The sequence below is a fragment of the Scardinius erythrophthalmus genome, assembly GCF_964197995.2.
Source record: "Scardinius erythrophthalmus genome assembly, chromosome: 17".
NCBI classification, from domain to species: Eukaryota; Metazoa; Chordata; class Actinopteri; order Cypriniformes; family Leuciscidae; genus Scardinius; species Scardinius erythrophthalmus.
In genome coordinates this window covers 4371491-4388458 of record NC_138237.1, presented here as the reverse complement: position 1 = coordinate 4388458, position 16968 = coordinate 4371491, and the positions used below count along the sequence as shown (strand labels likewise).

At 35.9% G+C, this 16968-nt stretch overlaps 1 protein-coding gene across 1 annotated transcript in view; it reads left to right on the top strand.

Moving 5' to 3' along the window:
• Window positions 1-162: 162 nt before the first annotated feature.
• The window catches only part of fech (ferrochelatase), a 19555-nt gene continuing 2749 nt past the window's right edge, over window positions 163-16968 (top strand). Inside the window, exons 1-8 of the mRNA XM_081390912.1 lie at window positions 163-415; window positions 2057-2165; window positions 3377-3496; window positions 3581-3729; window positions 11098-11232; window positions 12632-12738; window positions 13069-13167; window positions 13240-13347. Of these exons, the coding sequence (XP_081247038.1) occupies window positions 379-415; window positions 2057-2165; window positions 3377-3496; window positions 3581-3729; window positions 11098-11232; window positions 12632-12738; window positions 13069-13167; window positions 13240-13347 (864 nt within the window). The 5' untranslated portion in view covers window positions 163-378. The remainder of the gene's footprint in view (window positions 416-2056; window positions 2166-3376; window positions 3497-3580; window positions 3730-11097; window positions 11233-12631; window positions 12739-13068; window positions 13168-13239; window positions 13348-16968) is intronic.

Here is a 16968-nt window from a genome sequence, read left to right as displayed (position 1 = left end):
AACGACATTTTATTAGTACTATATGTACTAATAAATATATTACTATTAGTAATATATATAAACGACATAATATTAGTACTATATGTACTATATTATATGCTTGTGTGGATTGTCAATTTTATTTGTGCTGTTTGATCCTGTTTGATCCTGTCCTGACGTGATGACGCACGGGAGGGTGTGTACGTACACGGGGGCGGGGCCAGCGGCTTACGTCATGACGCAGTGATAACACTAACACCGATCAGCAGCTCTATATCGGAATTTCATTGCTTTAGAGAGACAGAAGAGACAAGCAAAGCGATTTAAATCTTCAGTTCAAGCTTTCCTTTGTTTTCTCCCGTTGGAATACGAGGAGATTTTACACCCGAGCGGTAAATAATGGCGGTTTTGGGAGGCGCGTGCCGGCTGATACAGCGTAAGTGTGTTTATGAATCTAAATACTCACATGACATTCATTCATTGAGATGATTATGTCATCCTAAATGTAATTAAGCGTGTAGAATGAGCAGTGTGAGGGCTGGAATGAGCTGTGTTTATGTCAGCTCTGTTCATGAAGGTTAAAGTGTCTCGATGACTTTCCTCTGGTTTCTTCCTGCAGTTTTTCACCTCTTCACTGAATATTCGCACAGATGGTTTCATTTAATGTTTTTAAAATGAGTGCACGAAGTTTACATCAGCGAACTGTCAACAAAAAGCGGGAGTTAAAGTTTCGTGGCGTTAAACATCATGTTACACAACACATGCTTTTACAACTTGCGTAACTGCGCCATCAGCGACTCCCAGCGGCCGCGCGGCGCAACTGCAGCGCTCTCATAGAGACACGTGCAATATTATTATAGGCTTTTATGTATTTATCATATCATACTAACTTACCACGGGTGTTATGTTCAGTCTTAATATATGTAATATTATATGATAGTACTAATTCTTATATACTGTTAAAATGATATGTTGAATAATGAGTGTAATATTTCAAAATAAAAAAATTCAAGAAATAAATTACATAGACAATAGACTTACAAAACCACATAAAGGCAGAATGCAATATACAGATGTATAATGTGTTAACAGTAAATTAATGCATAATTTATGTATAAAATAAGTTATGTAATTAAATTATTTTTTGCTTAATTGGCATTAAAAATGATATTGAATTGCTAAATATATATTTGTATTATTTAATTTGATATATAAAACGATGTTTCATGTGCATTTGTTGTTTAAAAAAATTCATGCAAAAAAAGAAATAGGCCTAAATATAATTAAAAATGGAATGTTTAATCAAATCTTATATTCCTTTATTTTCATATTAGTTATGTATTTATTCATGCCGTTTTGAACCTTGGTAATTAAAAAAAAAAGTATGATATTTCACACTAAAAAAGACTTAAAGCTGTGTTTATTTTAAATGAACTATAAAATTCATCAAATGAAATACAGACTCGATCATTATGTAGTTTTAACATCATACACAGGTTTTTATTATAAATAATAATAATAATAAAAAAATTATATATATATATATATAATTTTTTTATTATTATTATTTATTTATTTCCCATAAATTTGATCTGCAAAACCATGTGTTCGTGTGCATTTGTTGTGTTAAAAAATGAATGCAAAAAAATAGGCCTAAATATAATTAATTCACAGTATTGTTTTATCAAGTCATATATTCCTGTATTTATTTTCATATTATTGATGTATTTATTTATGCCGTTTTGAGCCTTCGTAATTAAAAAAGTATTTAGTGTTAACTAAATAAATTTTAAGTGTCAACTATAAAATTAATCAAATGAAATACAGACTCATCATTTAGTTTTGATATCTTGGGTCGATTTGTAACGTTTGTTTTGGTGCACAATGCCAAAATTCATTTGTTTACTTTATGCAAAATATATATATATTTTTCCCCCATAATTTTGATCTGCAAAACTATGTGTTCATGTGCATGTGCTCTGGTCATGCTTGTGTTTTGTGCCTGACGGCGATGCTGTGTGTGTGTGTGTGTGTGTGTGTGTGTGTGTGTGTGTGTGTGTGTGTGTGTGTGTGTCAGTGGTCAGATGCAGTCCCTCCGTGAGTCTGTGCACGAGTGTGTTTCTCAGACGACAGTCGACGGCCGCTGCGTTCGCCACTTCACCCACTCCAGAGACTCAAGAGAACAGGTACAATTAAACACTCACTTCCTCCTGTGCACCTCAAGGCCTGCTGGGAAATCACCAGGCCACACATCCTCAAAAACAAAACTCACACAAACACTAGTTCTGCAGAAAAACATCTATTAATAATTGAAGGTGTAATAATACCCTCATATCACAACACTGAACTCACGATACGATATTATTGCGATACTCCAAGACACATGATAAAAGGTTAACAAAAAAAAGTTCTGTTGATTAAAATGCTATATTTGATATTACATTGTGGGTGTAGACTTGTACTTGGTGCTGATAACACAAAGCACAGGACAATAGAGACGCCAGAGTAACAATATTCATGATTCTGGAGCTGAAAACTGAGTTATTTTAGATGAATATGCTTGAACTCTTTCACTGACTAAAATAATGTAGGCCACTTTTTACTGGTAACAGACATGTGTCATTATCAGGACACACAAATATTCCCCCATTGCATTATTATACATTATAATCAACATTATATATAGTAGTTTAATGTAGTACTGACACTAAAACTCTGAAAACTCCTCACACAGAAATTTTATTTTACACAATACATATTGTAACTATCCACGATACATATTGTTGCATTTTTGTATTGCAATATATTGTGACACTATAATGTTAATTATATTTTATATAATAAATTCTCCAAAGCTGTTCACCAAGCTTACCATTACATGTCATATTTGAAATCACCAGTGAAGTCTGAGCTTCTAACGGCGGCTGCAGTGAAGCAATGACTTTACCAGTTGCCCATTGGCTCGTTTATTTAGAAGGCGGGGCTTATTCCGCAATATTGCACGGAATATCCCCATTCACACTAATAAGAGCGCACCGTTTTTGTGTATCTGAAGTCTGTGTGTGCCACAGGGCTCCGTCTTAGGCCCGGTTTTGTTCTCCCTCGATCTCCTTCCATTAGCCAGTATTTTTCGTATTTTTCAATATTTTACTGGTATGAAGAATTTTTTGTGTATGATATGTCACAGTTTACTTTATTTACTCTCCTCACTTACATAAATGAACTACAGTGTCCTGCACACACTAGAAAAAAATGATATCTGGCGTCTGATTTATTTTTGGTTTGACTGTAAATGAATGTAACTAAACTAGTTATAACCACGTTAGTTTGCAATATGCTGTTCGCTGGAGCTACGGTTTGAGGAAATGCACGGCTGATCGACTCATTTCATCTGCAGAAAACCCAAAACAGGGATTCTGATGTTGAACATGGGCGGCCCGGAGAAACTGGAAGACGTGCATGACTTCCTCTTACGGCTCTTCATGGACACAGACCTCATGAAACTTCCAGTGCAAAAGTAAGAATCTCTGGACTGGAGCGAGTGAAAAACTGTTGCGTCTTTCAGAGCTTCTCAAACGTGTGTGTTTCCCGTGTGTCGCAGTAAACTCGGCCCTTTCATTGCCAAGAGACGCACACCGAAGATCCAGGAGCAGTACAGCAAGATCGGAGGAGGCTCTCCTATCAAGGCCTGGACCAGCATGCAGGGCGAGGGAATGGTCAAACTCCTGGACGAGATGTGTCCGGAGACGGGTGAGAGAGAGCGCAGGGTTAAACTCGAAACACATGCGGAGATAAATATACCTGCACTGTAAAAAAAAAAACCGTTGTTTTTACGGAAAAAAACTGGCAGCTGTGGTTACCAGAACAATACTGTAAAAAACACATCAAACCGTAAACATACTTACAGACCTTCATGTAAATTTAACATTTTAAACATGTATATTTAACATTGGATTTCAGTAATATGATATAATGGTATATGACCAATTGAAGTATTAATATCTGTTTTGTTCCTTGGTATTACACTGACAAATCAACAATCTCAGCAGTAATGAGAGTTACGTGATCAATCGAAGCTCATCAAAAGTAGTTTTACAAATGAGATATTATTAATATATCTAGAAGGTGCACAGTGTCATTCACACAAACATTAAACACCATCATGGTAACACACATGAAATTGTAAAAATACAATAAACATTAATTTAACAACATTAAATGTAACATAAACCCCTATTGTACATAACTGATTATAAAAAAAACTAAGAAAACTATGACGAAACATAGTTATTTCAACAAAAATACATCAAATGTGAAGTGTCACGCAGGGAATTGTGGGAATGTCAATTTACATTTTTTCACTGTAAATTATACAATGACTTGTTCGATTTTACTTCCAAAAATCACTACTATCACAGTAATTTGCCGTATATAGTAAGGAAACTTTCTGTTAACCAATTAACAGTTTTTCACTGTAGCATTTTTACAGTCTTTTACTGTTAAAATCACGATCATTTTTTACAGTGTGGGCTCTTACAGTGAAATGAAAAATTATCTCATGATTTGATCACCTTCAAGTCAAGTCAAGTCAAGTTTATTTATATAGCGCTTTTCACAACACAGGTTGTATCAAAGCAGCTTCACAGTAATAAATTAGAACAATACATCAATGTTTGTTTCTAGTGGAACGTCTACGTTCGGTAATGCTGATCAATAGTATCGTTGATTGATTAATTCAATTAAATATCCCCAAATATCCCCAACTGAGCAAGCCAAAGGCAACAGTGGCAAGGAACCGAAAAACTCCATCAGGTGACCTAATGGAGAAAAAAAAACCTTGGGAGAACCCGGGCTCAGTCGGGGGCCAGTTCTCCTCTGGCGTTTATGAACTAGAGGTCGGATTTAACTGTAAGATTAAAAGTATTATATGAATGCCTGGCTGAAGAGATGCGTCTTTAATCTAGTTTTAAACTGGGAGAGCGAGTCTGAGCAACGAACAGTATCCGGAAGACTATTCCAGAGTTTTGGTGCTAAATGTGAAAATGCTCTCCCTCCTTTGGTGGATCTGGATATCCTAGGTATGACCAAAAGCCTCGAATTTAGTGATCTTAAAGAGCGCGATGGATTATAGGGCGATAGAAGATCTGTTAAATAGACTGGAGCTAAGCCGTTTAGGGCTTTATAAGTCAGTAGCAATACCTTGTAATTAATACGGGACTTTATAGGTAACCAATGTAGGGATGATAAAATCGGTGTTATATGATCATATTTTCTTGATCTAGTTAGAACTCTAGCGGCGGCATTTTGGACTAACTGTAGCTTGTTTATTAAGGATGCAGGACAACCGGCTAATAACGCATTACAGTAATCTAGTCTCGAGGTCATGAATGCATGAACTAACTTTTCTGCGTCAGAAACTGATAGCATATTACGTAGCTTAGCAATGTTTCTAAGGTGGAAAAAGGCTGTTCTTGTAACATATGAAATATGATTTTCAAAAGACAGGTTGCAGTCTAATATAACACCCAGGTCTTTTACTGTAGAGGATGAAGTAACAGGACATCCTACTATGTTAAAGTTGTATTGTGAGAGGTTTTGTGGGTGGTTTTTTGAACCGATAAGTAGTACCTCTGTCTTGTCTGGATTTAATAAAAGAAAATTATGCGTCATCCAATCTTTTATATCTTTAACACACTCTGTCAATTTGGATAATTTAGCGTTTTCATCTGGCCGTGATGAAATATAGATTTGAGTGTCATCAGCATAACAATGGAAACTAATTCCATGTTTCCTTATAATATTTCCAAGTGGCAGCATATATATTGAGAATAATAGAGGGCCTAACACAGATCCCTGCGGCACTCCATAGTTTACTGGAGTTATGATAGATTTTTCTCCATTTAAATAAACAAAATGGTAGCGGTCAGATAAATACGATCTAAACCAGCTTAATGCTTGTCCTTGAACACCAGTATAATTTTGTAGTCGATCTAAGAGTATTGTATGATCTATAGTATCGAACGCAGCACTAAGATCAAGTAAAACTAATATTGAGATACAGCCTTGGTCAGAAGCTAAAAGTAAATCATTTGTGATTTTAACGAGCGCAGTTTCAGTGCTATGATGCGGCCTGAATCCAGACTGAAACTTTTCATAGGTGTCATTTTCTTGTAAGAAAGAGCCCAGTTGAGCGGACACAACTTTTTCTAGTATTTTAGACATAAAAGGTAGATTTGAAATGGGTCTATAATTTACTAGATTATTCGGATCTAATTGTGGTTTCTTAATGAGAGGTTTTATAACTGCCAATTTAAATGTTCTTGGAACATGACCTAAAGATAAAGACGAGTTAATAATATTGAGGAGAGGCTCTTCCACTACAGGTAACACTTCTTTTAATAGTTTAGTTGGTATGGGATCTAATAAACATGTTGTTGTTTTAGAGGAAATGATAAATTCATTTAACTCTTTTTGTTCTATAGTTGAAAAGCACTGTAATTGTTCTTGCGGCGTGATAATTGAGGCTGAATTATAAGGCGCGATTGAGGATTGAACGTTTACAATTGTGGTTCTGATGTTTTCTATTTTCTCAGTGAAGAACTTCATGAAATCATTACTACTAAACTGTAATGGAATACTTTGTTCAGGAGACATCTGTTTATTTGTTAGTCTCGCCACGGTGTTAAATAAGAACTTAGGATTGTTATGGTTGTTTTCTATTAGTTTGCGTAGATGCTCAGCCCTGGCCGCTTTTAGGGCCTTTTTATAACGTGACATACTGTCTTTCCATGCGATTCTAAAGACCTCTAAGTTGGTTTGTTTCCATTTACGCTCTAAATTACGGGTTTCTCTCTTTAGAACACGCGTAGTACTGTTGTACCATGGTGCTTTACTTTTCTCTCTGACCTTTTTTAATCTAATGGGCGCAACAATATCCAATGATCCAGAGAGAATGGTGCTCATAGTGCTAGTTAATTCCTCAAGTTCATCTGTTTGTTTGGGTTCACTGAGCAGCTGAGACAGATCAGATAAGCTGTTTGAAAAATTATCTATGGTGGATGGAAGGATTGTTCTGCCTAATCGATAACGCGGCGCAGCATGATATATTACAGGAGTACGTAATATGCAAGTTACCATGTAATGGTCAGTGACATCGTCACTTTGTGGAATGATATCTATATCGGTTGGATCGGTTCCATGTGATATAATTAAATCGAGTGTATGATTAAATCGATGAGTCGGTCCGGTAATGTTTTGCTTGACCCCAAAGGAGTTTAATAAATCAGTAAACGCAGCCCCTAACGCATCATTTTGATTATCTACATGGATATTAAAGTCTCCAACAATTAATGCTTTATCGAAGTTAACTAATAGGTCTGAGAGAAAATCTGCAAACTCTTTTAGGAAATCAGCGTAAGGCCCAGGCGGTCTATATACGGTAGCCAAGGCTAGAGATAATAGGGATGTTTTTCTATCATCTAAGAGCGTAACATTTAGTACAAGTACTTCAAATGAAATAAACTTATAACCCGTTTTCTGAGTAACATTGAGAAAATCTCTATAGATTGTTGCAACACCGCCGCCACGACCATTCAGACGGGGCTCATGCTTATAGAAGTATCCAGGAGGAGTAGACTCATTTAAACCAAAATAATCATTTGGTTTAAGCCAGGTTTCAGTAAGGCAAAGTACATCGAAGCTATTATCTGTGACTATTTCATTTACAATAACTGCCTTAGGTGTGAGTGATCTAATGTTTAGAAGACCTAGCTTTAAAATTTGTTTTTGATTACCAATAGCAACATTTTCTGGTTTAATAACAATTAGATTTTTTCTAGATCCTGCAGTAGATTTATGATTTGATCTCACTAAACGAGGAATAGACACAGTTTCTATGCAATGTTCTACACTATTTATATCAGTTAAATTGGTGCAGCAGAGACTATGATTTGGACTTTTGTTTACTAGTCAAAAGGTATTTAACATTTTGGAGATGTTATCTGACAGAAGATCCGATCCGAATCTGTTTGGGTGTAAGCCATCAGCACGGTAAAGCCTAGGACGCTCCCAAAACAGATTCCAATTATTTACAAAGAGAAGTTTCTGCTCATTGCACCATGACATTAACCATTCATTAAGCGCAAATAATCTACTAAACTTTTCATGACCTAGTCGGTACGTGGGAAGCGGTCCTGACACAATAATCGTTATATCAGGCGATGTGCTGCGTACCGTATCGATCAGATTCCTGAAGTCTTTCTTCAAAACTTCCGTCTGGCGCAGTCTGATGTCGGCCCCTCCCGCGTGCAGGACAACGGTTCCGACGCGCTCGTTCAGAATCTCGGGAACGTGAGCAGCGACTTCAGAAACACGAGCACCAGGAAAGCAGTGACTATGCACCTTACTTTTATTTAACGTAACCTTCTCATGTATGACTTTCTTCTTTCGCCTTTTCGCCTTTCGCCTTTTCTTGCCTTTGGCTTGCTTAGTTGGGGACATTTAATTTAATATTCAACAATATTATTGATCCGCCTGCATTGACACCATTATATGAGACCTGAACTGAGCTGACATCACCGTTTTGTGATATATAATATATATATATCAGATATATCGGTTTATATATAAATATAAATGAACTAAATTAATAACTTTTTTACAACAAAAATGAACCGTCACTGAACATAAGTTGGACTGTGACGCTATTTTCTTCTGGAAACAAACTTTATTGGATTATTTTCCGGTTATCACTGTAAAGCTGCTTTGAAACACTCAGTATTGTTAAAAGCGCTGTATAAATAAAGGTGACTTGACCTTCAGCCGAACATGATCAGAGTTTTGAAGCTCCAAAAAGCACATCCGTCCATCATAAAAGTGATCCATCGGGTTAATAAAGTCCTTCTGTAACGGCTGTTGCTGGAAGCCAATGATTATAGTTCATAAAGTTTTAAATAAGGATATTTTTGTGCAAGAACCCATGGCTTTGCTTTAGAAGGCCGCTATTAACCCACTGTAGATTGATTTTATGAGGGTTAGACACACTTTTTGGAGCTTTTACTAAGCTGGTAAGAGCCAATATATTATTTAATTGTATATGTTCGGCTGAAAGAAGAAAGTAAATGATGAGATAATTTTAATTTTGGGTTTCATTTTAAGTTTCACTTAAAAATGTCTGAAGAAAATAAAGATTAAAAAAAACACGATTCAGTTAAATGTATATGTACAAGTATTCAAATAAATAATTAACAAAATGTATTGAAATAAATAACAGGCATTCAATTTTACATTAAAAAAAAATGTTAAAAAAGTTACATTTACAAAACAAAAATAGTAATACATGTAACAGTTCAGTCATATAGCCGATATAAAAAAATGTAATTTTTGGAATTTTCACAGCGATGCCAAGAACCATTTTTCTCAGTTCTAAGAACATTTTAATAATCTGATAAAAAGAACCTTTTGTGCAGTTGAAGGATTCTGAGGATGTTAAAAGTTCTCCATTAACACCAATAAAGAACCTTTATTTTTAAAGTCTAATAGAAGTGTTTAATAGAAATATTTGTATTATACACAGTATTATTTTTTAACAGAATTAATTGTGTCTTTATAAATGAACACAGATAGCTTCTATTTGTGAGGTCTGTGGCATATCAAAGCAACGTTCAAATTCTAATGCTGACGAACTTTGCGTTGAGACAGTCTGATGGTGTCGAGTGTCTTTTGTAACAGATCGTAAAATAATCAGAGACAAACAGACAAACTGTCGTCTTTATTGAAAAGATATGCAGTCAGTGTTTAGTGCTGATAAAGACGAGATAAGAGTGTGTGTGTGTGAATGATAGATGAACCTCAGAGGAGTGTCTCTCTCACACACACACACCTCTGATAAACTCGTGAATGACTTCAGTGGGACTTCCTACTTGAAAAGCGCCATATTCCTCTTTTCATAAGGTTAGCAGTTTTTCATTAACAGACAAGATTTAGTTATGATCCACAGTAACCTGCTCATGAATACCATCCCAAAACATCATGTGTTCAAGTAAACTAATAAGTTACTCTCAATGTACAGTAAAATAACTGTATAAATAAGGAAAATAAATCAGTCTGGTCATGTCAACAATAAAAATAAGAACTAACTAAATAAAATAATCATTAAAAATAAATAAATAAATAAAAGCAGCTGATTATTTAATCTGCTAATTAATGTTCAAAATAATAATAATAATAATAAAACTTAGGCAGGGTGTGGAAATGTGCCTGTAACTGTGTTATGATTTGGTTCTGAGCATGAAATATGAAATATTAACAACAAAATGCTTGAATTTCCAAAGCATGTGCTGAATTAAGCAAAAAAATGAATGAACAAATAATATTATCAGTTAATTTTATTTGTTCATTCATTTGTTTGCTTAATTCAACACATGCTTTGGAAATTCAAGCATTTTGTTGTTAATGTTCATATTTCATAATTAACTCTCAATTTATAGTAAAATAATGAAATAGTATAATAATCAACAAAAGAGATAAAAAAAATTTGCAAAACATGATTATTATCGTTAACTAAAACTATTAAAACATTTCTGTTAATTGAAATAAAGCTGAAATTAAATAATATATAAAGATTAAACAAAAACAAGAAATATTGCTTTGGCAAAAAAAAATGGAATAAAATTAACTGGAAATAAATAACTAAATCTATCTAATCTATCTAAAAATTAAGTAAATGAAAACTAAATAGCAATATTTAAATAATAATAATAATAAAATGACAAAGCACATAGTGAAATTACTAAAAAGTAAACTAAAATTAGTATGAAAAATAAAAATATTATTTGAAAATATTAATAAAACTGGTGCAAAATAAAAGTAAATTATAATAGAATAAAAACTGCAGAATAAGCAGTTTGCAATATGCTAACTAAGCAACTAGCAATCAACAAGTAAGATTTTTGTTGAACAAAAATCAACAAAGTAAAAAAAAAAAAATTTAACCTTAAATGAACCTGACGAACTAAAGATGTAGTATAAGATGAAATGTGCCATTTGATAATTAATGTGTGTGATTAAATGTGGCAGTTATAATCAGTGTTAATCATCTGTCTCTGTGTGTTTGTGTAGCTCCGCACAAGTTTTACATCGGTTTCCGGTACGTGAATCCTCTGACTGAGGAAGCCATCGAGCAGATGGAGAAGGACGGAGTGGAGAGAGCTGTGGCCTTTACACAATACCCACAATACAGCTGTTCTACCACAGGTGCCGCTCGCACACACCACTGTTTTACCCTTCAAAAGCCTTTAACAGAGTTAGGGCTAGATTTACTGAACTCGGCAAATTAGCAATCCCATAAAAGCACAGATGGGAGTGGAAAGTTCTCCGACTGAAATACTGACAATGCGCAAATTAAAGGTGCAGTAAGCGATTTCTGAGAAACTCTGTTGAAAGTGGATCGGACTGAGCAGCACATCACACTTGTAGCCAATCAGCAGGAGGGGGCGTGTCCACTCATGATGAGGGAGGAGAGAGAGCGAGCCAATCAGCAGTAGGGGGTGTGTCCACTCGTAATGGGGAGAGAGAGAGAGAGAGAGAGAGAGAGCAATCAGCAGTAAGGGGCGTGTCCACTCGTGATGGGGAGAGAGAGAGCCAATCAGCAGTAGGGGGCGTGTCCACTCGTAATGGGGAGAGAGAGAGAGCAATCAGCAGTAAGGGGCGTGTCCACTCGTGATGGGTGAGGAGAGAGCGAGAGCCAGTCAGCTGTAGGGGGCGTGTCCACTTGTGATCGGGGAGGAGAGAGAGTGAGCAAGAGGGAGATTTGAAGAAAGACTGTAGAAAGAGAGATGGCTGAGAGACATTACAATGAAAAAAGCTCAGAGGAATGTACCAGTAAAATAGAGGAAAATACCAGTAAACCTTAGTGAAAAGATCTGCAAAGTTCCAAAGCACAAAGACCTTTAGTGGGAGTTCTTCTGTATATCAGAGTCAGTGTTTCTGAACTCCTGAAACGCCTCCATTGTAGTCTTGAGTTTCTTCCGGGAACAAACACGTCACAATATTCCTCATTATAATAATTCATACGCAGAATAAAGGGGCGGGGCCTGGTTGAGTTAGTTAGTAGTGTGTTAAACTGGCGGTTATGGGAAGGGGCGGGACATTTCCCAAACACACTCGAAGCGCTCGACCAATCACAACACACTGCTCCAGCCGACCAATCAGAGCACAGTGTGCTTTTCAGAAGGAGGGGCTTCATAGAGACAGGAAGTGAACAGAGCGTTACTGACAGACTGGGAAGAGAGGAGCCGCAACAATGGAGAATATGAGGAAAATAATCAACATTCAAGCTGGAAAACCTGTTCTAGTAGAGCCTGAAACAACAAGACTTTGTAAAAGGGCATAATGGCCTCTTTAAATTCTCTCCTCCCATAAATTTCCTAAAAGTGCACATGCAATGAGTTAGGTCGCAAAAATAACTGTCCGTTGCTAATTTTTCAGTGCGTGTCTTTAGTAAATCCTAGTAGTTTTTAACACCTGAAGAGCGTTTGCTCTGGCTCAAGCCGTTAGTAAATCTGGCCCTTAGGGTTTGTAATTACTACATGTTTTTGTAAAATCATCTTTCTGATGCGTCTGAAGTGTAATCTGTGAATGTGTGTGTGATCAGGCAGCAGTCTGAACGCTATATACAGATACTACAATAACCGCGCTGACAGGCCAAAGATGCGCTGGAGTGTGATTGACAGGTGGCCGACACACCCTCTGCTGATTGAGGTAACACATGATCACACTGTTAAACCATCTTTTTGGAGTTTAGTAAATTAAACTTAATTGACTGTGTTTATCCAGTTGATTTGGCCAATGCATTTGAATTGACAAAATGTAAAAAAAAGTAACTTTTGAAAACACTTTGGATGTACATTTGCCTTATTCAGTATATATATATGATAACATATAATAATATTAATAATTTGAATTGACAAAATGTAAACAATTTCATCTGAATGAACTCTTGCTGGTTGTTTGCTGCTCTTTCCCTGTCATCTTCATTATTACGCCACGTCTCTTGCTGCAATTAAAGATGATTTCTGTGTTTTCTTTCAGTGTTTTGCTGATCATATTCGTAACGAGCTGGAGAAGTTTCCTCCAGAGAAGAGAGACGATGTGGTGATTCTGTTCTCGGCTCACTCTCTGCCGCTCTCAGTGAGTCACACACAACGTCTGATGCGCTGGTGTGTTGTCTCCAATCAAAAGTAATGAAGTGTGTGTGTTTAGGTGGTGAACAGGGGCGACCCGTACCCGCAGGAGGTTGGCGCTACAGTTCAGAGGGTGATGGAGCGATTAGGCCACTGTAACCCGTACAGACTCGTCTGGCAGTCAAAGGTCACGATCACTTCATAAAGTCACATGTCAATAACTGTGTTTTCATCCAAAAGTGCGAATTTAACATTTATGAATAAAGCAGCGTTTCCATCCCATGTGTTCAAGAAAACAAAATCGTCACTCCCTGGGAAATCAGTGCAAAATATCAGTAATAAACTGTAAGTTTCTTCAACCGGGCTGTTTTTCCCTCCATCATAAACGTGTCTCAGAGCGTCAGATGAAACACAGTAAACGCTGTCATGTTCTCTAGCGTTCGGATGCTGGTGTGTGTGAACACACTCGTGTGAGACGCTTCTGGAGGGAATTAAACCAAATCATTCTGATCACACACTTTGACTTTCAGAAACATTTGAGATGCTGCGACGCCATTGGTCCGCTGGTTACTCCAGTTGTCCAATCACAGCCTCTCATGAGTTACTTGTTGCGCATCGAGTATGGAAGTAAAATAATGTCAAATGTTTTTGAAACAAAAAGCCTGTTGAATTGCACTACTTGAAAAATAATAGGCATTGCATTAACCATGCTTGCATTTTAATGCATTGTATTTTTAGGGCTTGCATTTTTATGGGCTGAAATTCAGCATGGTTGAATATTTAAGCTGTGAATATTTCAATTAAAAACATTTCAAACACATTTTCATTATTAAAAATTCAATAATCCATATTCACCTTTCATATTTCACTTCCAAAATATTCAAACTGTTTAAAAATACAACCTATAATATTCAACAGGCAATTTTCGGTCCATTTTATTTCGCTTTGCAAAATTCGCTTCCACAAATTCAGTGGTTCAAATTCGACAGTAAATTCAACGGAACTGCAGGAAAACCAATAGATTATCGAGCATACTCTCCATCTGCTGTTAGTCAATCTCACCAGCAGGTGGTGCAAAAGCGCTGCTTGTTGACGAAGACAGAGCAACAGTTAGAGCAAGCCATTCATTCATAAAACTCATTTAACAGCAATGTAAGTGTATTTGTGATTATTATGACGGCGGTTTTATGTTAAATTCAGTGTCTTCACGGTTACTCTCCCTGTGTAGCCTACAAGCATCTTTCTCTACCGTGAACAAGATTATAATGTTATTCCCCGATGCGGATATACAGATCCAATATTACATTTTTGAGATTGACATATATTTCTCTTGGTTGTTTAGTTGCCTTAACTTTATATTGTGGCGATGTGCTGCATGCAAGCTATTAGGGTTTCCCTCAATACTTAAGGATTCCCCAGCTGGACATATAAAATGCTTAACGTATAGCTTAATGGACTAATTACAGTGATATAAAAGACCAAACTCGCAGGCAAGCAGATTGACTCAGAATAACGCGCAAAGTTTAATGCTGAGCGTTTCCCCAGTGATAGACAGGCATTGACGTTGGACATTCGCACATTTAGGGACCGTCTCTAAAGTGTATACTACTTTGGTATACACGTTTCTAACTTCAATAGCATTTGAATAGAACGACTTACAGTCATAAAACCAACTGTAAAGTGTTCATGTAGTGTCAGGCATAATGCGCACCCTTTGGATTTTTGATATTTATTTAAATAAATTAAAGTTTGCTATTGAAGTTAGAAACGTGTATGCCAATGTTTTATGCAACTTTTGAGACGGTCCCTAAATGTGCGAATGTCCAATGTCAAGCCAATTTTACATTTATTAGGCTACATTTAGTCATTTATTTAGCAGACGCTTTTATCCAAAGCGATTTACAGTTAAACTAACAATAGGAGGACAACAATATGCAAGTACTATGACTCTTCCCAGTTTAAGCTAATGCAATACACGTAGGCATAGCCTATTATATATATATATATATATATATATATATATATATATACTGTAGAGAGAGAGAGAGAGAGAGAAAGTGTTAGTATCAAGTGTTGATTTTATGCCAGTATATCACGAAACACTCAGCATGAAACTTTGCGCGTTACGTTCATATTCTTAGTCCATCTAGCCTATATAGTAGCCTACAGCCTACATCCCCAATAAGGTGCGAGTTTGGTCTTTTATATCACTGTATTAGTCCATAAACTACGTTAAGCGTTTTGTCCCGACAGAAGGGGAATCCTCGAGTGTGAGGTATTGAGGGAAACCGATTATAATCCTGTTCATGTAGAGAAAGCTGATGACATGCTACACAGGGAAAGTAACAAGTTATTGAATGAAACATAAACACAGCTTTTGTGTCTTTATCATCTTTTCCGCATATGTATTGACACAGCTCATTTTCATTTTATGAATGAATGGCTTGCTCTAACTGTTGCTCTGTCTTCGTCAACAACACGCGCTTTTGCACCCCCTGCTGGTGAGGCCGACTAACAGCAGATGGAGAGTATCTCGGTAGTCTATTGCTTTTCCTGCAGTTCCGTTAAATTTACTGTCGAATTTGAACCACTGAATTTGTGGAAGCGAATTTTGCAAAGCGAAATAAAATGGACCGAAAATTGCCTGTTGAATATTATAGGTTGTATTTTTAAACAGTTTGAATAATTTTAAGTGAAATATGAAAGGTGAATATGGGTTATTGAATTTTTAATAATGAAAATGTGTTTGAAATGTTTTTAATTGAAATATTCACAGCTTAAATATTCAACTATGTTGAATTTCAGCCCATAAAAAATGCAAGCCCTAAAAATACAATGCATTAAAATGCAAGCATGGTTAATGCAATGCCTATTTTTTTTCAAGTAGTGCAATTCAACAGGCTTTTTATTTCAAAAACATTTGACATTATTTTACTTCCATAATCGAGGGATTTATTCATCAAACGTGTTTCCATTGTAGTTTATGTGCATGTTTTCTTTAGCCGATAAAAATTGTATCCACTTCTATTGAGTGCATATGTTTTTATGAGCAATTTTAGGATTTATGCGCATCTTGGCGTTTCTATCCAGGTTTTTTTTTTTTTTTTATCCGATATCCCAAAATCCGCATATAAATAGGTGGCTGGAAACATAACTGATTGAATTGGCTTTTCTGCATCTCATTTCAGAAACAGAAAAAAAAATTCAAAATGAAAAAAAAACACACACACCCAGATGTAATATAACTCATGATTGATTGTGCATTTGTGTATTACTTTGTGCGTTCTGTACTTTACTGACTACTTGTATTTTTACTTGATTGCCTTTCTGTACTCCCTACAATTTAATTTTTCGCCTTGAAAAAGTCTCGTTATTATTCTCTTTATAATTTTTAGTTTGAACCCAAACCTCTGTACGTCTGTCTGACAAAATAATGTATGCAATTTAATTAACTTTGCATGAAGATGATTCAGAATGATAAAAGAATTTTAATAGTTTGCACTTTTTGATTTTCACTCGAGTATGTTTTTGGCAGTTACGTGAAAATAAGTTTCAGAGACTTAAAAGAAAGTGAAAACTTTCCTCAATTTAAAGTGTAATATTTGAGGACTTTTACACCCCTGGTGTTTTGTCTTGTAATGGTTCTGACACTGTAGGACCAGCTGTTAAAGAGAGGCATCTAGTGCTCATCAGCTGTAACTGCACTGGAGTGTTGAAGCCCTTTCTGCCACATCTCGCTTTGGGAAATCTTAATTATGATGACATACTACTATTTTGACCTTTTATGTTATAATTATGACATGAGTTG